The sequence below is a fragment of the Martes martes genome (genome assembly GCF_963455335.1).
Source record: "Martes martes genome assembly, chromosome: 1".
Taxonomy (NCBI): domain Eukaryota; kingdom Metazoa; phylum Chordata; class Mammalia; order Carnivora; family Mustelidae; genus Martes; species Martes martes.
This window is the reverse complement of record NC_137888.1, coordinates 128365624-128392596: the sequence shown is the minus strand read 5'-3', so window position 1 is coordinate 128392596 and position 26973 is coordinate 128365624. Positions and strand designations below refer to the sequence as shown.

Genomic DNA, 26973 nt, shown 5'->3' with positions numbered 1-26973 from the left:
CACCATAGCACATACCAGTATATTAATTTTTAAAGGCCAGTCCAGATGTGTTCACTTCTTAGCTCCATCACCCTAGAGCTGACCAGGCCAGAAGTCTGCTGAGTGGAGTGAGAAGAACCAAGTGTCATACTAGCTTTATAAACATTAGCTCTAAGACACTTCATTGGATGACCTCTGTGATCTTTTGAAATTTTAGAATGAGTTATAATATTAACCTTTGGACTAAAAAATAACTCATGCCTATTCAAGAGTTAATATTATTAGTTGTAAACATTAATACTGCATTGAGTGCCATAATGTGTGTCCCACCACATTTTCCCTCTAGAAAAAAAATGGAACTTCCAAGCTATTTATCTGTTAAGTTATTAAATTGAATATGATTAAATTTATAAATCAGACACTGATGATTCTGATTTACATCTAACAGTCTGTTTTCTTTTTTTAAAAGGGTGATTGTGACAAAACTTATGGATCAGAATTTGTCTATAGTGATCATGCCAAAGAACTTATTGTAGGGGAGATTTTTGTTAGGGTGTATAATGAAGTCCCTACTTTCCAACTAGAGGTAAGCTCTCTACTTTTCTTTTTGTCTGATACCTTCAGTCATTTTTTTTATGGAAAGCTGCTAGTTTATTCACACTAAATAAGTTGAAATAATACATGTTCTTTGCCAAGTGTGTTACACTAACCTGGGCATGTGATGTGGTTACCATTGGTAATTTGTAAACCTCTTTATTTTGCTTATTGAAGAATTTATTTTGTGGATTCATGAAAATAAGTATTCCTTGCCCAACTATTTTTTATATTTTATGCATGATGCTACCTGTTATGTGCATATGCCTTCGACTTGTCTCTCCTGGAAGTGCAAGGTCATTTACACATTCACTATATCTTGTAGAATATCAGACTACCAGACAGAAGGACTTCTCTGGCCAATTATTAGAGGAAAATAAGATACCAGTGGAAAGCAAAGAGATTTTTTAGAAAATGATTGAGGTCAAACCATGTCACTTCTTTTGATGATCCCTAATCACTTTCAGAAGCAAACGAGGAGCTTTTTTGTCTTCTAGTGCTTGGTGGTCATGTAGGAATTTTTTGTTGTAGGTTTTTCTTTGGAGGGAGTGGCAAGGAGATTTGGTGGTTGGTTGGGCTATAAGAAGGGAAGAAGTGAGGCTTTGGTTTGTTTTTTGTTTTTTGTGTTTTAAAATTTATTTATTTGAGAGAGAGCACAAGCAGGGGGAGTGGCAGGCTCCCCACTGAGCAGAGAGCCCAACGCGGGGCTGGATCCCAGGACCCTGGGATCATGACCCAAACCAAAGGCAGATGCTTAACCGACTGAGCCACCCAGGTGTCCCACTGGGGCTTTGTTTTAAAGTTTGCACTTGGGAAAAAAGGAATCTACTAAACCATAATGTATATTATGTATCACAGAATAATGTGTGTAAATAGCTGTTAAGCAGAGTGAGTTCATTGATTTGTGAAGTCTCTTTGAAAACTGTCCTTCAAATTTATATTCTAAAAAAATATTTTTTTAAATATAAAAATATAACCAAATTGTGGAAGTTATATACGGTACTATCAATTACTTTGATTTGTAAAAGGAAGAGATATACTAATTCAGAATTGGTATACTAAGGTCCTAATGGGACTATATCAGATCTCTAATGTAGTGGGACAAAAAAAGTTGAGAAATGCTTTCTGCAACTGGGTTTTACTTCTTCCACCCCCAAGTCCATAAGTGTTCATGTATGTGTATAATTTAATCGTTCTATACCATGAAGTTTTTTGGGGGGAAGGGAGTAGGTGTGTTGCTGTGGAGTCTCATAGTTATTTCTGAGGGCACACGTGTTTGTAAATATTTCTCCACTCGACTTAGGTCCCAAAAGCATTTGCTGCAAGTCTTTTGGATTATATAGGCTCCCAGGCCCAGTACCTCCACACATTCATGGCTATCACACATGCTGCAAAAGTGGAGTCAGAGCAACATGGAGACCGCTTGCCAAGAGTGGAAATGGCTTTGGAGGCTCTGAGAAATGTCATAAAATATAATCCAGGTTTGTGACTATACCCTTGATCAGTAAGATCCTTACAATAGCAGGGCCCTAAACATTCCAGTTCTTGATTTTATGAGAGAAACTTAAGGAGAACAGTATTCTTGGTTATAATGTTTTACTTGATAATAATGTAACAAGAATTGAGCTCATAATATTTTTACCAATAAACAGTAGAGTGGAAGGAGGGGAGATAAAAGCATCATGTTTAGAATTCATATCTCTAAGAGAAAATTAGTCTCAATGAGTTGAAAAGACAGAATAACTTGATAGTATAAAATTTCATATAGATGACATAAGTTGACATATAAGTGCTTAAATTAGATTGATTTATTAGGTGATCTGATTTGTCTCTTCTGGTATCTAACACAATGCTGTGTATAGATGGGCTGTTATATTTTTGAGAAACTACCTGAAGGTCTTGGTGTATAAAAATTGAAATAAAAAAAAATTGAAATAAAAAAGTGAGTTTTCATTCTTACACAGCCTTAAGAGGATATTTCAAAAAATGTTACCACTCCTGCCTGACAGCAGGGAGACGCATGAGTGAAAACTTGAAAGCTTCTTTTAATTCTAACTTTGAGAACAAATATGGTGTATAAAACCTTAAACAATACAGATTCGGTTTAAGTAACTTGAGGACCCCAAATCCTTTTTATTAACATTTATCATTAACTCTCAGTTACTCTTTTGCTCTTTTCCATATGTATTACAGTGGTATAGTGGTTTGAAAATGAATTTAAAAGCAATCTATTTATAGAATATTTTCAGACTCCTTTAAATTGAGGAGTCTTAGTGAATTATCTTCTGAAGCCTTAAAAAATTACAGATTATACTATATATTCCACTAACATATACTAAAAGGAAAAATACACTGCACAGAACCTTAATGTTTAATATTTTTATTCAATTAACATAATGGTAGAAAATATATGGGATTGGGGTTTGAGGTACGTAGGAATGGAAACAGTATTCAGTATTTTCACAAGGAGCCATACAGTTGTTTGTAATGTAGTCCTCAACTGACGGAGTTCTAATTCAGTTTATATTAGAAGCAGATGATTATTTGGCACTCTGCCAAACTGTAATTAGGCTGAGGGGGTAGGTCTAAGGTCTAAAGGTAAAGAGTAGAATTATCATTATCTTACACCCTTATTTTTTAATTTGCATTTGCATTGTATATTTGAGATATTTGGTTTTAGCTTGAAGGCTGGGGATATGGATGGAAATGAAAACAAAACAAACCTAAGAAATTTTATCTTACTTTTTGCCTCTTGAGATTTACTGCTGTTTAGAAGGTACTCCATTTTTCCATGTCACAAATGTTGAGAAAGGGTTGTCAGAGACTTATAATCGATAGTAAACAACAGTGTAGATCAGTTTTCTGAAGGTATGTACTTAGAACATCTCTTAGAAATAAAAGGTAAACCTCTTATTCTTATTCCCTAGGCTCTGAAAGTGAATGCATTGGGCACTTTAAGTTAATATTTTCTCTTCTCCGTGTCCATGGAGCGGGTCAAGTGCAGCAGTTGGCTTTAGAGGTAAAGGAATTTTGTATTAAAGCATGCTGTCTCTCCTATCACTACTGTATGTGCTTTAGGCCTTGATAACCACTATCTGAAGTTGAATGGAAGTTTGCGTGTATTATATTTTCTTTTTTTTTTTTTTATTTTGTCTATTAAGCCAAGTAAATGTGTTCTTAAAATTTAAATTAGTATACTCATTTTGAAGAACAGTGTTGCACGATGTTGTTCAGGGTGGTTCCCTGTGTGGTCACTGTCTGCCATGCATCAGAACTTGGGATGCATTATATAGTGTCATGCAGTGTGGGTTAAGGAATGGGCTTTACTGGGGAAGCTTGGAAGCCAGAGATGACAGGAACAGGGTGCAGGATTTCCCTGATCTCTCAGTGTCCCCAGAGACCAGGGCATACTGCTGGCCACACGCTGTACATTTGTGTTCAGAGGACTCACCTACCCCCTTCCCTTCAGTTGCTGTCCTTTTTTAGTACAAAATTAGATTAGTACAAAAGTAACCTCTTCACTGAGGGTTACAGACAGACAACTGGGCTGTTACGCTGTTTACAGGAGCTGTCTAAGAAAGTCAGCTGCCCAGAATCTTTGGGCTTTAGCAGTCCAAAAGAAGCTGGAAGTCCCTTTTTTAGGAGAATGAAGCCACTTGTCCCATGGGAAGCTGGGTGCAGCCTTTTCCTCTGGGAGAAGCAGGAGGTCTCTGGCTACAGGGGTCTCATTGTCTAGGCAATCCAGAGTAAGCTCCCAGGATCATTTTTCAGATAATCCTGCTAATTGTAACATATACAATTTATTGTAAAGAACACCAAATTAAACCCTGCAGTAACAGTTTATGAGTGGTTTATGAATTAGTTGTATAACATGTCCTTAGGTTGCGTTTTGGTTGAAAAGATTTTTAATAAAATAATAAAAGTTAAATTAGTCAAAAAGCTTATTAACAAGCACGTTCTTTTAATTGGAAAGCGTGTTTCTCTACTTAATTCCTCCATATTCTTGTAACATCATTAAATCTGACATGTTGGTTTGAGATGCTGATCACGTGGTTCAAGTGACATTGATCTTCTAGATGTATACTATAAAAATTAGACTTGAGAGGTCATCTTCTTTAAAAGAAAAACATGCCTGTTCCTTTATAACAGATAGAAAGATAAACTAAATCTCTTGTGCTGGGCACTGAAGACATTTACCGTCTCCCTCTAAAAGCAAAAAGAAAGTTCCAGTAGTGAGGATTATTATCTTCCTAACCACTCCCCACCCCAGTTCTGTGATTGAAGTACATAGTATGGAGCATGAGCAGTATGGGATTGAAGGCATCTTTATAACCTCGAGATTGTGACTTGTTTCTAAAATATTTTTTAGATAATTAATTCTTATCTCTAAATTAATAGGAAGCTAATATATATATACTATATACATGAGCATAAATGTGTTTTCATTATTTTTATTATTTCACAAAAGATCAAAGTAATAAAACCAATCTTTTAAAATTAAACTGTTAAAAGTTATTTTCTCCTTCAAACATTTTTTCACTTTGGGAAGCCTCAAACTTACTTGGGTCTGACTAATTGGACTTAATTTTATTCAGGACCAAAATTATTTCCCAAACTCTTAATATCCTGTTGATTTAATTTTCAGGTTGTGAATATAGTGACATCTAACCAAGATTGTGTCAACAATATTGCTGAATCAATGGTTTTGTCCAATTTATTGGCTCTTCTGCATTCATTACCATCAAGTATGTATATTTCATGAATGGAATTTTGGAAACCACAGCATGGCCAACCTATAGAGGGAGCTACATAGCAAATAGAAAACCTCTGACAAAACATGATACCCATATTTACTTTAGAATCTCTTAAGTAGTATTCGTTATATTGAGTTGTCTTCTTAGTTATGTTTTACATCAGTAAATAAAACTATTTTGTATTTACCATTTCAAAAGTTGAAAGTTAGAGGTAAGAGAGGTCCAAAAGCAAAGGGAAATAACCTAGGTTTTTCAGTTTTCTGAGTATGATATGCACATGAGTAATTGAGAATTGACCCATGGTTTATAAAGAAACCTCATTGCTCTTAGATGATAGGAAAAATGCTTAAGATAAAAATTACCTTGTTTTCAGCTTACAGTTCAATCCTGCATTATTTGTCCTTCACGGATTTGATGCAGATAGAGATTATTACCACCAAAGTGAGATCAGTTTTTAAAAATATACCTATCTTACTTCTTGAATACAGCCTGCACTGCTATATGCTTCTTTTAAACTATGCGGTTGTCTAACACAGTCGTGTGTGTTCGTGCCAGAATTAACCTTGAGATTGCTTTTCAAAGGCAACTGTAGTATAACTCCACCTTCACCACTGACTGTCAGAATACATTACTCACTTGGCTTTGCCAACCCCTTGGAAGCCATGTTGCTCTTGGCTCAGACCTATCTACCTCCTTGAGAACAAGAGCCTTTCTCTTTCATTTTATGCCTTAGTGCCTTGCACACAGTAGTGCTTCAGTGACTTGAATGGAGTTGAATTTCCATTGAATGATGTTTTCTTTAATAAATAACATTTGAAATAGTTCTCTAAAATGACAGCTTTTGAAAGTCATTTGCAGATTACTTGTGTCATACCTACAACCTTAGTTGGTTTTTCTTTTTTATCGGTTTTCAGTGGCTTTGTGAGGCTTTAAACAGTGCAAAATCACACTGACTTATGAAGTAAAGAATGTTACAAAAATCATAGTTTGAGAACTATAGTCCAGTCAGTATTTTAAGCTTACAGGTGAAGTAGTTGACATCTAGACAGCTCAGCCTACTCTGCTGTCATTAATATTTTAGACTAAATCACCTGTCTTCCTGCTGGTTGCTAAGGGATATTAAATACATAAAATATTTAACCTTCCTGCTATCCCCTCCAAAGATTTATTGTTCTCCTCTGAAACTATGTTTCAGCAGTGGTGCATTTGCAGTAAAGTGTTGTTGCTTCTCTTAGGATTTTGAATGTGTATTCTTCTGTATGTGAGCAAGAGCCCAGCCCAGGGAGCAGCCTTTGTTGTTGCTTCAGTGTCAGCTTAATGCTTGGCAGCCTCCACCCTTATTGCCAGCTCTTACCCCTTTGGTCCCCTGTCTGTCATTGCTGTTTGACTCTGGAAGAGTTAAAGTCGAATAGCTGAATATACTTCGATGGCAGGGGATGAGAGATGTATAGGCTGTGTCCAGAAGGATACTGTCATGTCTTAGATTGGAGCAGTGTCTTGCAACTGCTGCTTCCTACTCACTTCTCTAAGACCAGAGCACCAGATAAAAATGTTGGATTCCTGACCAGTGTCTTCGGGGTGGTGCCAGGAGGTAGAAAGATTATGCCTGTATAATGATCAATGAGGTAGGAAGACAGTATGGCACAGTGGTTACAAGTGTGAAGTTTGGAGTCAGACCTCTCGGTAAAACCCAGCTATGCCACTCACTAGCCGTGACACCATGGACTGGTTAAACTGGGCCTTGTCTTCCTCATTCCTAACAAGGCCATAATAATACCTGTCGCTAGTTATTGTGAAGAGATAAGTATGATAACGCTCTGTAGAACACCTAGGCCAGTGCCAGGCCAGAGCTGATGCCCAGTAAATGTCAGCTGATGTGGTGATGGTGCATTCCTTGAAATATCTTTTATCCTACAGGTCGCCAGCTTGTTTTGGAAACTCTTTATGCTTTGACATCAAGCACAAAAATAATCAAAGAAGCAATGGCGAAAGGTAACGTATAGAGTGCTTTCTCATCCAGTTATGCTCCAAATAAGAAGCTTATTTTGAACAGTTTCTGTACAGTCTGATAAACTAGGAGAATTCTTTGGAAGGCTTATAATTTAAAAAATCATACTGCATTAAGTTGAAATAAAGTTAAAAATGAATTCAGCTGATCAGAAAAGTCATATTCTTTATAGTATAAATGCTAATTCTTTTTTTTCCTTCATAGGAGCTTTGATTTACTTACTAGATATGTTCTGCAATTCAACGCATCCACAGGTTCGAGCCCAAACAGCAGAACTTTTTGCTAAAATGACAGCAGACAAACTAATAGGTCCAAAGGTGAGCACAAAATAGGTCCTTAGAAAGAAATTATTTAAGGTCTGTTACTTTGATATTGATTTCATGAAGTTTACCAAAGTCTGATGTGAGGATAAGGACATGATTTGATGTGAAAGTTGGAAGATTGATATACTTGAAATTGTTTCTCTGCATTACCACCTTGAGAAAAATTATAGATGGAGAAGCCTCTTTCGGAATTGAGAAGTCTTAAGACAGTGTTTGGATTATGGTGATAAACCATATACCTTCCCTGAAGAAAGAACAAGAGTATATAAGTTTTGACAGAAGATAGTTGGGTTAGACTTTGACACTGTGAGGACTGGCCTGTGGATATGGTGATCTGTGTTCTTAAACTCCCCACATCTTTGTTAGTGTGGACATAGCACCTCGGCAAGTAAGTCCATACGGGCACGGAGTGTAATAGCCTCTCCATTCCACAAGGAGATCTTTTGTCCAGAATCTGGAGATGACCAGATGATCTTTGGAAACATAGTCCTGTTTATAGACCGTGACCATGTTAAAACAGTACTTCTTTTTTTTTTTTTTTTAAATTAAATTTTTTATTTATTTTCAGCGTAACAGTATTCATTGTTTTTTTACCACACCCAGTGCTCCATGCAATCCGTGCCCTCCCCAATACCCACCACCTGGTTCCCCTACCCTCCCACCCCCGCCCCTTCAAAACCCTCAGGTTGTTTTTCAGAGTCCATAGTCTCTCATGGTTCACCTCCCCTTCCAATTTCCCTCAACTCCCTTCTCCTCTCCATCTACCCTTGTCCTCTATATTATTTGTTATGCTCCACCAATAAGTGAAACCATATGATACTTCTGAGTAGAATTCTATCCAGACACAGGTGTAGTCAGTCTCCTTCTGTTATTAACTCAGTTTCAGCAGAAGTAGTGCTCGCTGAAGCATTCATTGTCTGTGCCTAGCCCGGGACGCTAGTACATCAGAGAAATGTTTCAGGACTCAAACCCCAGAGCCGCCACTTACAAAGTCAGTCTTAGCTCAATAAAACTATCTGGATTTAGGTTTTTTTCCCTTGTCTCATCTCTAGATCGGGATATTAAGAATGTGTCAGAGGCCCAGAAACAATTCTGCTTTGGGAATAAAGTTAACAGTCTGTCATCACAAGGGTTGATGAGGGAGATTACACTTGGATTTCTCTAGAAAGGGTCCATAAAAGTATGAATATTGATATTTAGTACTGAGTTTTCTTAAAGCTAGAGTTGGGTAGCACATAGTTGTAATATCTAATATTACATGATATAGATAGTGTTTTAGTTGTTTAAACATGTACTGGAGTTAACTTTGAGCTCTTTCGTAATTTTTTGTCCATCTAAAATACAGAGGGACACATTTTCTCAAGGTGAATATATTTACACTTAAATTTTTGTATAGGAACAATATAAGTACCAGTATGGTACTGAATATGAATACCAGTATTCATATCATAGAATGGTTTGCAGGAAGGTATTTTAGAACTGGGAGGTGTAAACTTTTTTCCCTTTTTTGGTTAACAGCCTTTTTTTTTTCCCTAAATTTTATTTATTGATTTGACACACAGAGATCACAAGTAGGCAGAGAAGCAAACAGAGAAAAGGGGAAGCAGGCTCCCCGCTGAGCAGAGAGCCCGATGTGGGGCTCGATCCAAGGACCCTGAGATGACCTGAGCCGAAGGCAGAGGCTCAGCCCTCTGAGCCACCCAGGCACCCCAGTTAACAGCTTGATTAAGATATAATTGACATAGCTGCAGTTCACACATGTAAAGTGACCAGTTCAGTGGTTTTATTATATTCACAGATTGGGAAACCACTCTCTGTTTTCTTTAGTGCAGGGAAAAAAAAAAACTGTTCCCTTTGGCAAACACTCCCCATGCCTCGTCTTCCAGCACCTGGCAGCCACTAACTTATATTCTGGATTTGTTTGTTCTGGGCAGTTCATATGAATGAAATCATATAATATGTGTTCTTCTGTGACTGGGTTTTATCACTTAGCACGTTTTCAAGGTTATTCCATACTGTTCATTCCTTTTTCTTGCCAAATAATACTCCCTTGTATAGATAAACCACATTGCTTTTCCATTTATCAGTTGATGGGCATGTGAATTGTTCCTACATTTTGGCTCTTCTGACTAAAGATATGTATTTTATTTCTCTGAGAGTAGAATTTCTGGATCAGAGGGTACTATTTGTTTAACCTTTTGAGGAATTGTCATACTGTTTTTCAAAATGGCTGCACCATTTTACATTCCTACCAGCAGTGTCTGAGGGTTCTAATTTCTCCACATCCTCTCTAACACTTGTTATTAGATATCAATTTTGATTATAGCCATCCTAATGGGTGTGAAATGGTATCTCATAGTTTTGATTTGCATTTCCTTGGTGACTAACAATGTTGAGTATCTTTTCATGTGCTTTTGGCCATTTGTACATCTTATTTAGAAAAATGTCTATTTGTATCTTTTGCTTATTCTTTAATTGGGTTATCTTTTTACCGTTGAGTTGTAATTGTTCTTTATACATTCTGGATGCCAGTCCCCTATCCAATACATGATTTGCAGATATTTTCTCTCATTTCATGAATGTCATTCTGTTTTTTTATGGTGTCTTTTGAAACACAAAATTTTTTAAAATGTTTATTTATTTGAGAGAGGGAGTGTGAGGGGGCGGGGCAGAGGGAGAAAGAGAGAAAAACCCCAGGCAGGCTCTTCACCCAACACAGAGCCTGACACAGGGTTCGATCTCACGATTCTGAGATCAAAACCTAAGCCAAAACCAAGATCAGATGCTTACCTGACTGTGCCACCCAGGTGCCCCGTAGCACAGAATTTTTAAATGTTGATGAAGCCCAGTCTGGTTTTTTTGTTGCTATTGTAGCTTGTGCTGTTGATCTCATATCTTAGAAACCATTGCCTAATCCGAGGTTACAAAGAGCTCCGTCTCTGTGTCCTCCTACTAGAGTTTTATAGTTTTAGCTCTTGGATTTACATCCTAGATCCATTTGAATTAATTTTCATAGATAAGGTGAGGTGGGGGGTGGGACCAGTAAACTTTTCCTATAAAGGAAAAACACGATAACTATTTTATCCTTTTTGGGCCATCTGATTTTTTTCACAAATTCTGCCATTGTCATGGGAAAGCAGCCATAGACAGTAACTGTAAATGGTCGGGGCAGTGTTTCAATAAAACTTTGTATACAAAAACAGGTGTCAGGCCAAGTTTGGCTCCTAGTGTGCCAACTCTTTTTCTCGAATAACTGAGTAGCCTGTACGTAACTCTCAAGTCTTATAGTCAAAGAATTTGCATTATATAAGTTGTTTTACTTAAATGTTTAATAATATCAGTGAGTGATCACTTCTATTTGATTTCTCTCATGACCAAGGAAAGTGAAGTACTTCCTGTTTTATGAATGTTGTCTGTTATGTAACAGACATAACTTCCTTTAGTTCATTGGCTGCTTAGGAAGTTCAGAACTAAATTTGTAGTATATCACTATCAATTATATAGTTTTTGTTGTTTCCCTTGTGTCCTGACTTTATATTAGTCTTTGTTCAAAGAAGTTTTTGACTATCTGCTGCATGCCAAGGGCTGAGAATGCAAGCAATGAGCAAGAAAGACTAGGTCAGGGAAACTTTCCAGAAGATAAGTTTGAGGGGCACCTGGCTGTCTCAGTCAGTTAACCATCTCATCTGCCTTTGGCTCAGGTCATGATCTTGGGGTCCTGGGGTCAAGCCCTGCGTTGGGCTCCCTGCTCAGTGGTGAGTCTGCTTCTCCCTCTCCCTCCGTCCTCCCCCCTTCTTGTGTTCACTGTCTCTTTCAAATAAATAAAATCTTAAAAAAAAAGAAGAAGAAGAAGATAACTTTGAGCATAGGCTTGAGTGGTATGAAGGAAAGAAAATCATGTAAAGATCTCAGGGGAAAACTTAACTTCCCAGCCTTCATTTTATGTTTGACTTTATGCCTCAAACTAATTTTCAGTGCATGCGTGTGTGTGTTGGAGGTATTATTTTTACTGTTTTTTTTTCTTTTTTTTTTTTAAGTAATCTCTACACCCAGTATGGGGCTTGAACTCATGACCGTGAGAGCGAGTTGCTTGTTCTACTGACTGAGCCAGCCAGGCACCCCTGTATTATTTTTAAAGCTGCATTTTAAGTACTTCTTGGAAAAAAACACAGTGTAGTATAAAACAAGAGTATAGCAAAATAAATGCACTTGAGAGGCACAAAGGCAGCATGAGAAAAATTTGTTTGCAAGGGCAGGGGGCATGATGAAGAGCTGGAGGGACAGGCCAACCAAGGGTATTCTGGGAAGAAGAAACCATGTGTGCAAGGCGTGATCTAATAAGGTGTGCCCTGGACGGTATATGCATCAGCACTATTGAATTTCTTTAAGGGTCTTAAATTTGAAGCAGAGAGAAGAAACGAAACTGGATAGGTATAGAAGAGCGGGTCATATGAGTCTTGTTAAAGTTACCTTTGCATAAACCAAGGTTGATCTCTTCTCCCATTCCAGGTGGTTTGGTTGATAGTTGAGGCCCAGATCAGCCACACCACAAGTAACAGCAATAATCCATCCTAGAGAAATGCAAAGCACACCGAACACTGAGCTGTCCAATAGGCCTTTTTTTCTTTCTCAAATCCCCTCATATAGGTCCGCATTACATTAATGAAATTTCTGCCAAGCGTTTTTATGGATGCCATGAGAGACAACCCAGAAGCTGCTGTACATATTTTTGAAGGAACTCATGAAAATCCAGAGCTGATTTGGAATGATAGCTCCAGAGATAAAGTGTCTACAACAGTTAGAGAAATGATGCTAGAGTAAGTAAAGCCTTCAGGTAAATCGCCAAGAAGGACAGATGTTTCCCCCATCATCCATCATCTCTCTAATATTTATTCTAACTTTTAATGAAAGTGTATTTTATGACTGAAGTTTAATATTCCCCCGTCCTTTTCTTTTCCCCCAAGGCACTTTAAAAATCAGCGAGACAACCCTGATATAAATTGGAAGGTAAAATATACTTTTATTCAGAGGAAGGAATTTTGCATTTTACTATATTTTTTGTTGATTTATTGTTGTTTTTTAATTCCTACTGAGTCAGTTTAATGACTGTCAGATATTTTGTCATTAAGACATTTAAGTATTCCCCTGGAAAATAAGGTTTTAAATTCAGAAATGGGAATATTCACTTTTTAAGTAAGTAATCAAAGCACCTTTTTTGAATTTTTATTAAGGGAAAAAAAAACTTACAGTAATTATAATTTGATTATGTTAATAACCACTTAATGGGATTTGCATTTTTTGTTTCATGTAGGACTAATGATTAAGTGACTTGACTATGATTCATTCTTTCTTTAAAGTTGCCTGAAGATTTTGCTGTGGTGTTTGGAGAAGCAGAGGGTGAACTTGCTGTTGGAGGAGTTTTCTTGAGAATCTTCATTGCCCAACCAGCCTGGGTTCTAAGAAAGCCCAGAGAATTTCTTATTGCACTATTAGAAAAATTAACTGAGCTCCTGGAGAAGAACAATCCACATGTAAGCTTCAGCCAGCAGCAGAACATTTTGAATTTGCTAAACATATTGATGGTGTTTCTGTTAAAACACCATCCTCATTGACCATACATTAAGAACTGGCTCCCTTCTAATACAGCGGCCACATTTAAATTCAGATATACCCATTCATCTTTTTTGGTGCATTTCAAAAGTGAAACTCGTTAGTAAAAGAATTATTTCTCTATTTTTTTTTAAGATTTTATTTATTTATTTGACAGAGATCACAAGCAGGCAGAGAGGCAGGCAGAGAGAGAGGAGGAAGCAGGCTCCCCGCTGAGCAGAGAGTCCGACGCAGGCCTCGATCCCAGGACCCTGAGATCGTGACCTGAGCCGAAGGCAGAGGCTTTAATCCACTGAACCACCCATGCGCCCCAAAGGCAGAGGCTTTAACCCACTGAGCCGCTCAGGCGCCCCAAAAGAATTATTTCTGAACCAAAGTTGGAGAGGACTGTTGACAGAATGCTGTTTCTGACAATTACAGAGGCTCTAAAAGAAGGTTTCCAACAACTGTAATTTTAAGGAGAAATGTAAATGTTCAGTACTCCCCTGGAAGCGTGTCCTGCTAGGGCATGTTCTTCACTCAGCTTTCCATATGTGTCTGGGATGACCCTCATGAAAGAAGAATAGTTGACAGTTGACAGCAGAGTAGTTAACCGTATGAAGGAACCTAGTACAAAGCCAAGGCTACTAGGGAAGCAGGAGTGAGAAAGTAGCCTTGGTCTTCATTCGCTGAGTCAGAAATCCTGGAAGTATGTAAGGTTTGTTATTTAAACCTTTAGACTAAAAATACTTGCGGCACGTGACTGTTGTTATATTAAACAGATGGGCTGTGGGGCAAGGTGAGTAAAGAACCCAGGCTGTGTTATTAGATGGTCCTGGACCCAGTATCAGCTCCACCACTGACTGACGTGTGATCTTGAGCAGTAGTACCTCGTGGCTCTGCCTCATTTATAGATGGATCATAGCACCTACCGTAAGGCTGAGGTTTTAATGAATTTTGATATGTAGAGGGTCCTTAGCATAATGTCTGGCGCATGTCAACTGCCTCAGAATTACTAGTTACTATCATTAGATTAGCACAGCTTCGGGAAAATATGTCACTTGCCATAGTCATGTTTTCACTAGGATTTTTCTACGTATATAGTTTCCTTAAAAAAAAAAAATCCTCAAAAGGCAGAAACTTAGGGGAAAAAAACCACAATATTTTCCTCACATCACCTTTCTTGGTAGGTTCATCCCAATTTCCATGTTCATTTGAGATGCTGCGGTTGTGTATGTCTGCATGTAATGGTATAAGTTACAGGTCTTGGCAGTCCAAAACAGAAAGTGCCTTATGGCAGCCAGACCTGTTCAGTAGGATTTTTAATAGAACTGGGAAACACATTTCATGATTTTTGAATTCTCCTGAACTAGTGATGTTCCCTGATACTGACATTTCTATAACATTGACTACAGCTTTCTAGTAATACCTTTTGGGAGGTGATCTCTTAAACCTGCAAAAGAAATGAGATATGACGTGTCCCAGTGAAAGGCTGCTTAGAGTAGGATATGACCTTCTTAAAGTCCTTGGAATTCATACCTCTTTTTCAAGATAGGAAGTTTGTTGTTTTTTTAGGATTTGTGAATCAATTTTCAAAAATCAGCACTTAGAATTTATAGATCTCTAGGTTAGAATATCAAATAATTTCCAAGGGTATTTAGGACTGACTTTGTCAGTATTTTATAGTTTGTTTGTTTATTTGTTTGTTTTACACCTTCCAGGGAGAAACTCTGGAGACTTTGACAATGGCCACCGTATGTCTCTTCAATGCACAGCCTCAGCTGGCTGACCAGGTCCCACCGTTGGGCCACCTCCCCAAAGTGATCCAAGCGATGAATCACAGGAACAATGCCATTCCTAAGAGTGCCATTCGCGTTATCCATGCCCTGTCTGAAAACGAGGTATGTATGAATGCATTTTGTAGCTTCTGATTCTGGAATTTATGGTCCCCTCTTCCTGATTAATGCACATTGCAGTATAGATCCCCTTCCTACCATGTGCCCCTCTGCATATGAACCAACAGTATTATAACAACTCTGAAAATAGTTCAAATGATGTAATTAATAGGAGACTGAATTTGAGTTCATTATTAAACTTGAGCTGAATGGAGGTTTTCCAGATATTTTATTATTATATTTACTGTGCTATATGAAATACTGCTGTTCTACAAGTAACCTTTTTTTTGGACACTTAGCTGTGTGTTCGAGCCATGGCATCTTTAGATACCATTGGCCCACTGATGAATGGAATGAAAAAGCGACCAGATACTGTTGGTCTAGCCTGTGAAGCAATTAATCGAATGTTTCAGAAGGAGCAGAGTGAATTAGTGGCACAAGTAAGTGATCCTACATTTAGTACTATTTTAGGAAAACAAACATAGCAAGCACATAGATTGTCATTATTTAGCACTGATTTGGTTTCTGGGACTTAGATTTGGTAGGGAGATAAGTTGGGGTTTGTGCGTGCATGATTTTATATTTTATACACATACCGGCGTGCATATATATACATATATATAAATGTGTATATATGTATGTGTACGCATATACCTTCATTCACACATATACACATACACACACTCATAAAGGCAGACCAGCTATCAAAAATCTTAACAACTGGGGCACCTGGGTGGCTCAGTCGGTTAAGCATCTGCCTTTGGCTCAGGTCATGATCCCAGAGCCCTGGAATCGAGCCCCATGTCAGGATCCCTGCTCAGAGGGGAGTCTTCTGCTCCCTCTCCTTCTGCCACTCCACCCACCACTTGTGCCCTTGCTCTCGCTCACCTTTGCTCTCAAATAAATAAATAAAATCTTTAAAAAAAAAAAAAATCTTAACAACTTCAGGGCGCCTGGGTGGCTCAGTCGGTTAAGAGTCCAACTCATGATTTAGGTTCAGGTCATGATCTCGGGGTGGTGAGATTGAGTGAGCCCCATGTCAGGCTCTATGCTGGGTGTGGAGCCTGCTTAAGATTCTCTGTTTCCCCCTCCTCCTCTGCCTCTCCCCCATCTTGTTCCTGCACTCTCTTTCTAAAAATAAGCAAACAAAAGTACTTCCGTGTTGTTTAATTTTAAATTTTGGTTTTTTGCAAAGCATTTATTCTTAGCTTGCTTTGTAAAATTTACTTCCTCCTCTTTGGAAGGACTCACTCTGTCTTTTGATGCCTCCATTTTGTAAGTCATGTTTAAGAAACATGCCAAGATTACTGTCTTTTTCAGAGAGACTACCCTCCCACCTAATGTAGACAGGACTTGGTGGATACTAATGTAGAGTAGACAGACACTAAACGAGCAAAACCATTGCAAAAGTGATCTTTCTAAAATACAATTCTTAAATATAACTGGGTCACTGTTCATCTTAAACACTCTTCTTTGGTTGCCCGTTACCACCAGATGGCAAAGTGACAGCTGACATCCTTAGCCTCAGTACAAGGTCCTGCATCTTTATATCTGGCCCTCCAATTCTCTTGGCGCCTTTTCCTCTTCCATCTTCTATCCCCATCCACCACTTGCCCCTCATTTAGGCAGGTTAGAAGTACTGGGTACCTCTCAAAGGGGTAACCGGATACTTTGGAATTCGAATTTAGGATTGGCTTGAAGGGGGTTGTTATATTGGAAAGAACTTGAGCTAGTACTACCACTTGATGGCTCTGTGACCTCAGGCATGACACATAAACTTACACCATTCAGATTCCTCATCTGAAGTAGTTCTGAATCCTTCCAGGGCTGTTAGGAAAATGCTATCTGTAAAGGGAGGTACACTCACTAACTGTTAGTTACTTTTCCCTCTTCCCTTTGAGCTTCAGGGTGGGTAGTGAAAATTGTGTGATACCCGAGTATTATCTAACTTTTAATAGGCTGATGGGAAATGTTTGGTGAATGCAAAGGTTGATGTTTTAAGAAAACGTGAAAAAAAATATTAAGATGCTTCAAATTTTGTGCCCATTAGTGTGGAGTGATTAAAGGAAGCAGTCCAGTGTAGTGGCAAAAGGTCATGTTCTGCATTCTGTGGGCCAGCATACAGATTCTGTCACTGTCTGTGACTATCAGGTTTTACCTCTGTGTGATGATTTTTTTCATCAGTAATAATCCTAGTGCCTATGCTGTTACATGTTGTGAGGATTAAGTAAAATGATCAGTCTACAGCATTTAGAACAGTTAATGGTACGGAGTAAAATAGAGTGCTATCATTAGATCTATAAAAGAAATCTTTATCTGCATTAAAATAAAAGAAAGGAGGTTGTTTCCTTCCAGGTATGGTTCCAGGGTGAAATTGTTTCTTTGGTGAATTTTTTTCAGCATATTTATGTATGTTCAATATTCTCTTCTAGGCCCTGAAAGTAGATTTGGTCCCATACCTCTTAAGATTACTCGAAGGCATTGGCCTTGAAAATCTCGACAGCCCAGCAGCCACGAAGGCTCAGATTGTTAAAGCTCTCAAGGCCATGACTCGAAGCCTGCAGCATGGAGAACAGGTGGGTCTGCACGGGGGTGACTTTAGCTGGCTGGTAACAGTAGGGTAGTCTCCGAGCCAGGGGTCTTGGCCCATGGATGATCTGTGCGCCTCTCTTCATAGACTCAAATAGTCATTCGGGGAGGGGGGGATTCTTTTTTGGAATACTGATAGTGTGATGTACATTTCAGGAAGAAAAATGCTGGAATTCTTCAGCATAGAAGAATATGGAGCATTTAGTGCTGGTGGAGTTTAATATTTAGTTCTAGGATTTTTTGCCAGGCAGTGATAACCATAATGATTAACAATCCCATAAGACCATTTTTGTTTACCCTCTTTCTTTGTTAACACTTAACAGTGTGTGTCAGCTGCATGCTTGTGCTGACTTCCACGTGGCCCAGTAATTTAATTTTCCTCTTTGGCTTTATTTGTATTGTTGCTTCTGAGGAGTTCCTCATTCAGTGTTACCGTCCAGCATTATCTACTAAAGCTCTCTCTGTTGTTTTTTTTTTAATTCAGGTGAAATTTACACAACACGAGATTAACCATTTTTTTTGTGTTTCACCATTTAACAGTGTTGTGCCACTGCCACCTTATCTAGTTCCAAAACATTTTATCACCCCAAAGGGAACCTCCATATCCATTGAGCAGTTCCTCCCCATTTCTCCCTCCCCCTAGCCTCTGGCAAGAACCACTTTGTTTTCTGTGAATTCATCTATTCTGGATATTTCATATAAAATGGAACCATACAATATATGACCTTTTGTGTCTGGTATGTCATTTAGCACATTTTCAAGGTTCATCATGTTAATACCTTGTATCGATGCTTCATTCCTTTTTATGGCTGAAATATTCCTATATATATGTGCCACAACTCGTTTATCCATTCTTCTGGTGATAGACATTTGTTTTTGTTGTTTGTTTGTTTGTTTTAAGATTTTATTTATTTATCAGAGAGGAGCACAAGCAGGGGGAGAAGCAGGCTCCCCAATAAGCTAGGAGCCTGATATGGGACTCAATTCCAGGACCCTGGGATCATGACCTGAGCTGAAGGTAGACACTTAATCCACTGAGCCACCCAGGCATCCCAAGGACTGTTATGCCCTACTAGTGTTCTTTGAGAGGTTTAAATTGTCTTTTAGTGATTCCACTGTGTTTGTGTAGAGTCTCACTAAAGAAACATTTGTTATGCCATTGTCCATTCTATCAGTATCACTATTTGAATGTTTTTAAATAATCTTAAAGAAGAGAAGCCACATATCTTGCTGTGGTCATCAGCTATGTGCTTAGAAGTATTGGGGGTTTTTTTCTGTGGGTGTGTACCATGTGCAGGCGGTTGTCTTACCCTCGACCTGCCTCCAGATTTCTGTTGACGAAATTAGCCAAGTAACCCTGACACGCATCTTGCAGTCTGAAGAGGAGGAAACAGGAGTGATAGTTTTCAAAATAGCACCTCCTCCGCCACCTTCATAAGTGATTACTTCCAGTGGTGCCTCCAAGGTTGGGGCAGGGAGTCTCTTGGACCCATGTGGCCCTGTGTGTGTCTCTATGGTAGTGCCTGCCACCAAATTACCTGGCACTCTCTGTGTCCCGCACTAGGACTGGACTGTAAGCACTTCAGAGACAGACGCTTTCTCATCTTTGTGTCTGTTGTCCCTCCACATAAGGAGGTGCCCAATAAATATTTGATCTCCGTGTTGATACATGAAAGACAGTCTCTGAGTTGGGATTTCCTAAGCTTTTTTAATAAATCTGTATCACACAGAAATATGTCCTTCGTCTTAGTCCATTACACTCTACACACACATTTTGTGCTCTGGTATGTATATACATCACAGATCAGTAGTTACCCATTTTACATGTGATGCTCTGGTGCTTTCTGTATTAACCTGTTAACCTCAGGCATGCCGATTACAACCCTCTTAATCAATTTCATAAACTTCTAACAGGTCACAACCCATAATTTGAAAGGCTGCTTTAAGTTTTAGCTTGAGTTTGTAGCATCTTCTCCCCAGACCCCTTCCTTGGGAATACTTCATGGGCTCATGCCACATGCTCAGCCAGTTGTTACTATCATGAGAAAATCTTCCTGCATAAATTACAGACAAGCCAGTAAATTATAGGTTCAAGTAACAGCGTCTAGCTCTAGTTGGACCCGGTCCTTATTAATTCATTTATCCTCAAAGAGTTTGCTTTACTTCCCTAGGTGAATGAAATCTTGTCTCGTTCTTCAGTCTGGAGTGCCTTCAAAGATCAGAAACATGATTTGTTTATTTCTGAGTCACAAACAGCAGGATACCTCACAGGTAAACCGCACCTAATTGGTTACTCGGAGACATAGGGCAAAAGCCACTTGAGCCTTCCTTTTGTCCTGACTAGACTGAATGTAGCGCTTTGAGTCTTCCTAGGCTGCTAGCCACCTGTCCTGGGTGCTGTGGGCATGCGGTGGACCTCTGGGGTTAGCCCTGGACAAATACCAACTGCTGTTGTGTTGAATGTGTGCTCACGGAAACGTGGACCTTGCTCAGTTGTGACCCAGTTAAGTCATGGTGTCATAGGTTACATTTGGAGCATGATATTAAAATGTTTGTCTCAGACATGTAAAAAGAGAAATATCTACTCAGAAGGATCAATATCAGAAACATATACCATCATTCTGTTTCTGGTAGAGTAGCAGTTTGGAGCTCCAGATGTGTACATTCACATGTGAAATACTTTTCTTCTAAGTTTCCAGTGATCTGTAGTTTTACAAAATATTTACAGTTTGTCCTCTCAAGGGAAGAAATAATGTGGGTACCATAAAGGAAGGGACATTTTATTATGTAGGGATCAAAAGAACGTATATTTTTGAAGTTCAGGGCATTTGTCCATTTGACATGCTAATTGCTCAACAATTTTGGAATATTTGTTTTCATACTGACTTCTGTTTAAAAAGAAAGTCATACCATTTTATTGCTATATCTGAAGATGAAATATGGTCTCTCATATAAGAGTTTTCAGTTTGAAATTAACCTTAAGAATAATAGGTGGGTTTTGCCATCTGCTTGTGTATAATACGTATATTAAAAAAAAAAAAAAAGTTCTGCATCCTCCTCTAACCAGAGATGATGTGGGTAGACTGAGAGAAAAGAAACAGTACCCAGTGGTTTGCATGCCTGTGTAATCGTTTTAGTAATCTAGATCACTAGTATAGAAATCTCTATCTACATCGTAAAGACTGAATCTTGAGTATTAAAAAATGACAGCTTTAGAAAACATTTTGCTTGGTTTTAATTTTAGTCTCAGTTGTGACACTACTGCTTTTTTCTTCACTATGACCACTTTCATATGAATCTACTAAAATGTAGAGGCAGCGCCCTAACATTTATAAACACACGGTGCTTTGATTGCCGGTGCTGGGTGCACATGAATGAAGAGTAGTGTCATAGGTCTCCCATCTAACTTTTCTATTCCCTGCCCGGTGATTTCTGTGAGGAGAAATACCTAGAAAATGGTCTTTGTTTATCTCCTGTCTCTCTCTCAGATTTGAAGTAAAGTTGTAGTTTCTAAGTAAGAGTATGTTCTCTTAACGGCACACTAAAAACTTTATCTCTGTTTAGACTTTTTTCCCAAAAGCCACCTTTTTGTGGTGTTACGTTCATTACTTTGTATCTAAGGATACTGTGACTGGAAAACCTGCCTTGTTTTTTCTCCAGCTAAAGATAAGTACTTATTGAAAGTTTGGCCCTGAAGAATAGTAAGATGTAGATTATAAACTTCCCTGCAGGGAGAACTCTTCTAATTTGTTGTGCTCTCCATTGTGCTTAGTGTTCATTGACTTGACTTAATAGAGTAAAAGGCTTGAGATGGTCCTTGACTTACTAACAAGATGTAGGCCTAAAGGTCTGTGGTTAGAATACAGAAGAGATAGGGACCTAGATTTCATTTGGAAATCTGTTGATCCTCACCCCATCCAAATATGCTAAAACTAGAGAAAAAAGTACAGGGATCAAAGAGGTTCCTCTCTGTGCCTTTCCTTCTACTTGGATTCCTGGGGTGGCTTCTGAGTAAGTTGTGAGAAGAGCTATGATGAGCTATAGGGGATGGAAGAGGGCTGGGGAAGAAGAAAAATGGTCACAGATTTCTTTACAGCCTTTGGGCCTGCTCAAGGGGCAGCAGGTTCTGTAGAAAGTCAGTTGGCTAAGGGGGCAGTGGTATAAATCCCAACTTGAAAACGGACTGCTGTTACTGTGGCCATTCTGAAGGCCCTCCTGAAGCCTACAGACACATGCGCACGGGACAGTGTGGACTAGCCCTGAGCTGTGTTGGCCCCCAAATTGTCCAGTTCTTAGTGCATTGTCCATCTGGGGTGTTCTGTTAGCGAGAAGTTTGAAAAATTTTTCCCATTAGTTCTAGTGTTTTTTTCAAAGGACTATTTAAAGAGAGCCCTAGGGGTTGAATTGCTGTCTGCTCATTGTTTAGACTGCCAAATGTTTCCTTCTTGTGTTTGAGCTTTTCCATGGGTGCTTCGTGTTGTGTGTCATATGTTTGCTAAAAGGGGCAAGTTCTTTGTATAACGGTAAAATTGCATGTATAACTCTGTGCAGTGTATACAGTGGTGTGTTGAGTGGGAACTTTGATTAGGATTTACCCCACGGCACCTTCAGTCTTGAGACGGTTCTCATTGTGCCCAAGCCCCTCTCTCATCAGTGTGCAAATGAAGTAAGGTGCTGTGAGAACACACTTCACTGGCCCTTTTTCTGAAGTGCCTCTGGGGAGTTTGGCAAGTAAGTGGACTTCGTGTAGGAGATGGGAAAAGAGAAAAGAAAATTAATTACTATTTCAAAGCAGGATAAGAATAAAAATATTCCTTAATGATTTTCTTCACCCTGGCTGCTGAGCAGATGCCATTCAGTCACAGGCTCAGGATTGGGGTTATAAATAAGGTGTCCTGGGCAGGACGACTCATTGTTGATTAATTGAGATGAGACTGCCTGGTTCCAGAGGCTCTCCAGCCTGGCATAATTGTTTTATTTTCTGATAAACACTTAATCTAAAAGTATCTCAGTGCGGTTTTACCCAGGATGCGGGAAGGCTGTGGTTGCTTGTGGGCCCTGTTACTTAGCTATTTATTAGGTTCTAGAAGAACTGGGTACTGACAAGCTCACGGCCTATAAAAATCATTTTAGCGGTGAAAATCCTCAGATTACTTCACTTATAAAATCAGAATAGAGAAGGAAGGAACAACAGGGAAAGGAAGAGAAACAGACCAAGGTAAACATGCTTGTTAGGAGTTGGAAACGAAGATAAGAGCTTTGTATACAAACATGTACACATGTATATTTATATTTCATTGGAATTGGAGATGAAGAGCTTTATACACACACGCACACACAGCCCTCTGTATATGTTTACACTATGTTTAATTACAGGCATGTAGAATAGTAACTCGGCTTCCTAAGGTCATTAAAGGGAGAGAGGGTGCAGTTCTTGGGTCCCTCCTCAAACCACTCTGTCGGTTCTTTACAGAGTTGGGGTTTTTTTTTACTTTGTGTTTTTCTTTTTACACCTGTCCCAAGACTAGGCAATGTGAGCAATGTTAGCAAAGATTCCCTAAGGCCGTCAGTTTATCGTAGGTCACTGCTAAGGCAGAGCTTCCTTCTTTTTATTTCCCTGCTAGGAATCCCGTGCTCATTTTTACCAAAGCCCATGCTCTTTCCACGACTCCATTGCAGCCGGTTCCATTTTGTGGGATTCTTTAATAGTGCATCTTTTTTCGTTCTTAAGTCTGGCAGCCTGGCGCAGAGTTGCCGCACACCCCTATTTCTGGCAGCCCCTACTCTGTCCTTCTGCCTTTCTCTGGAGAATACAACTGCTCTCTCCTGTCCTCATGACTCGACTGTACCTTCTAGCCCCTGGAAACCAGACATGCTCTAAAGGAGAAGTCAGAGATATGAGGGAAAGAGCATTTCAGACTTTATTTACAGAAATGTCCAGGAATTGGTTTATCTTTCCTAAAGCAGCAAATGGTGGGGCTAGAATTTGGTCTCTTGTGGATAATCCTTCTAGGCCCAGCATTTCACAATTTAATTTTAGCCCAGAGGTTCCCAGACTTTCTCAGTTCACAGTCCCCTTAATGTCTTCATGATTTTTTTTTCATCTACCCTTAGGCCAAAAGAAATAACCTAACAGTTAAGGTTAAGTATTAGATCCAAACAACTTGAAAGTGGTTGTGTGGTGTCCAACAAGTGTTGCTGTGTTTCTCTCCAGTGTAAAATATCTGGCAGCATCCCTGTGAATTTGTCCCAGGGTTTCTCAGCACCCAGTTTGACAACAGTAGCCTTACTCTGTTTTTGTTGTAGCATTCGTGATTTGGTCCCATAATCTACTCATTTGATGCAAACCAAGTTGAGTCCATAATTGGAAGTATCTGGGCACTTTACCAATCCAGGGTGTTGGGGCTTTATTCTTCAGGCTTCTATCTTTGGTGAGACCTGCTTAATAGTTCTCTGGTCATCTTGTTGCTGTCTAAGGTTCAAAGAGTGATAGGTGGGTGGCAACTGATGGTAACAGTGGGGGCGGTGGCTCCATACTGCCCTGTTGGAAGGGGTGGGGTGCCCCGGAGGTCTTCTCCAGGGCAGTCTGGGGAAGGCCTGGCTCCCTGATGGGCAGAACACAGGAGTTGATAGATGCAGACCTTGTGGTGCCTTCGAAAGGGAAAGTCCCTTTTCTACATTTTATTAGTTGAGGGTTCCGAGTGCCTCGGCCCTCTGGTTGGCATGTGACAGCTCACGCGGGTTGAATTGTCTCTGGCTGTGTAATTACACGCTAGATGCAGCGTCTGCTCAGTGATGCGAGCCGTTTCACGTCCTCAATACAAGTGCTTGTAAGGTGAACGAGATGAATCTGAACTGTGCCCCTTTTGTCCTGCATTAGTGCCTGTTATGCCTTAGCCTCCATCAAACTGCTCTGCTGTTTGCACTTCCTTACAACTTCCCTTGCTGCTTATATTTCTTTTCTCCCCTCAGGTGTCTCTCCTTCCCTTCTAACTGGCAGCAGCCCCCTTCACCTCAGGAGCGGGCTTTAGATCCGCTCTGCCAGGCAGCTTGCTAACTTCTGTGTAGCTCTCTGAAGCAGGTAGAGAACCATTTTGCTAAATGCATGCCGCTTCCACTGCCTTTCTAGTTCTAACCCTTTGATGTTCCTTAGCCGTTTGCCTTATTTCCTCCAGTTACAGCTAAAAGTATTGCTCAGTTTGCAGTATTATGCTACAATGTCTCTCACGAGTACTCTGTACGGTTTGTGCACTGCTCCGGGGATGTAATTGTCTGCGATGTTTAAGATAAGCTGGAGGGCTAAAGCCATTATAGAGAATGCTCACAGGACACTTCTTGATAAATGCTGGCATACGTAGCATTTCCATGCACTAGAGATGGTTAGAATTAGGGAAGACCTAGAAAATGAAAATACTTCTCTTTTCCCATGGCGTTCTTGTTTTGACCTATGACAGATGTCCAGAGCCTTCCTTTTTTAGAGACGTTGGTGTAGCTGCCCTTGTTCATTTGGTGTTACTTGTTACGATAGCACTTCTTTGCACCAAATGAAAGTTGGTTACCTTTAATGTTGATAAAGTGTTTTTCTTGGGCATTTCATCAAGGATGACTTTTGGGTGGGCTGACTGAGTACAGTTTCTTTCCTCTACTTGTTCCCTTCCTGGCCCTCCCCATTTGACATAGCTATCCTTTAGTGCCCAGGATTTTTTTTTTGAAACATTAAATTCCCAGAATTGAGAAGGGGTAGTTTCCCATGTTTCCACACCAGTGTGACTGTCCAGCATCAGTTTTGAAATGATTTTTAACTTTGTCATCTACTAACACCGTACCTTGAAAATGGCATTGTGTAGCTGTTTGTTAAGGTATGATAAGATACTTGACTAGCTTCTTCCGTTTTTGTAGAGGTCGGTGTTTTCCCGTGGCTCTGCCCTCTAGAAGGTGTGTGTTTTCCTTTCTCTCTTGCAGGACCTGGAGTTGCTGGCTATCTTACTGCAGGGACATCCTCGTCAGTCATGTCTAACCTGCCGCCTCCCGTAGACCACGAGGCAGGCGACCTTGGCTATCAGACTTGACACATTTGTGAGAGACAATAAATGTTGAAAGGCCAGTGCCCAGTCCACATTCCTCCAGCTGATACGTTGAAGCAAACTCTTACTGCCTTTCTCCTGGTTTCATGACAGTGTTACTCCTTTTTCTACAAAAATATTTTTATTTAGGAAAAAAAGTCAGTGATTCTAATTGTATCACGCTGTAAGAAAGCACTCTGTGGATCAACCTAAGTGGGTACACAAGAATTTTTTTTCTTGATGTATGTAAGCACATTCTGTTCCTTTATATCTGTTTACAAGACTGTGAATCAAAAAGACAAAACTTTCTTCCTAGTTTTTATAATGTTTTTTTGAATTAATGTGACTGTGGGGTTGAACTGCAATCTACGGAAGTTGGACTAGGTCACTTACCCCTGGAAAAGGGTCTTTCCCTCTCCTGCATCGAGTCCACGTGGCTGTCCTCCTCCACCGTCAAACACTATTAGGTTTTGTCCTTGCGCCTGTTCACTGTTCAATCATTAACCTTCTGAGAGCTCACAGGACATGTCGGTATATATAAACTGGCTTTACCAAATTGAATGAAAAAGGAGCTTGTGCAAAAAAATTTAAAAATGTAAACATGGATGTCAAGATGTTATGTAAGAGATTAGTGTAATTGTGAAATGTTCTATACATTATCAAATATATAAAGCTTTCTATATTGAATGTACATTATACAGATCATTCATATGTGTACATAAAATTTTAAAAATAAAGGGAATTGACTGCTTTGTTAATGAGATATATTTGTTCTAATTTAATTTTTCCCATGGAATACCTCTTACCTGTTCCTGGGACAGATTTAGCAGTAGGAATAAACAGACATGCCTCACATTCACTGCTCCTCCTACAGACAAGTACATTGACCCATCTGATCATCTGATTATTCCTAATGTCCTTGGTTAATATTTCAGCTGCATCTAAATTTCCAGAAACATAGCATTTCCTTTAGTTTCTATTAAGGAATTCAGTAAGTAACAGGGTAAGAAATCAAAGCTGCTTAGACCTGACACCAAAGTCTGTGTTCTGAGCCATGATCCTGCCACAGTAGTAATCTCCAGCAGGTGTACATAACTAGGAAAACTGAGGAGGTTTTTGTTTTGTTTTGTTTTTAAACATTTTTATATTGTAAACCAGAACAGGTATAGAAAATCTCAC

The 26973-nt window shown here is 39.3% G+C and overlaps 1 protein-coding gene across 1 annotated transcript in view; it reads left to right on the top strand.

Annotated features, from left to right (window-relative positions):
• The window catches only part of DNAJC13 (DnaJ heat shock protein family (Hsp40) member C13), a 126034-nt gene extending 99477 nt beyond the window's left edge, over nt 1–26557 (top strand). Inside the window, exons 44-57 of the mRNA XM_080811795.1 lie at nt 449–565; nt 1877–2054; nt 3501–3592; nt 5219–5318; nt 7245–7319; nt 7540–7652; nt 12306–12475; nt 12623–12665; nt 13016–13189; nt 14969–15148; nt 15442–15582; nt 17575–17718; nt 19903–20002; nt 25694–26557. Coding sequence (XP_080667921.1) covers nt 449–565; nt 1877–2054; nt 3501–3592; nt 5219–5318; nt 7245–7319; nt 7540–7652; nt 12306–12475; nt 12623–12665; nt 13016–13189; nt 14969–15148; nt 15442–15582; nt 17575–17718; nt 19903–20002; nt 25694–25800 — 1734 coding nt within the window. The 3' untranslated portion in view covers nt 25801–26557. The remainder of the gene's footprint in view (nt 1–448; nt 566–1876; nt 2055–3500; nt 3593–5218; nt 5319–7244; nt 7320–7539; nt 7653–12305; nt 12476–12622; nt 12666–13015; nt 13190–14968; nt 15149–15441; nt 15583–17574; nt 17719–19902; nt 20003–25693) is intronic.
• Nucleotides 26558–26973: the final 416 nt, after the last annotated feature.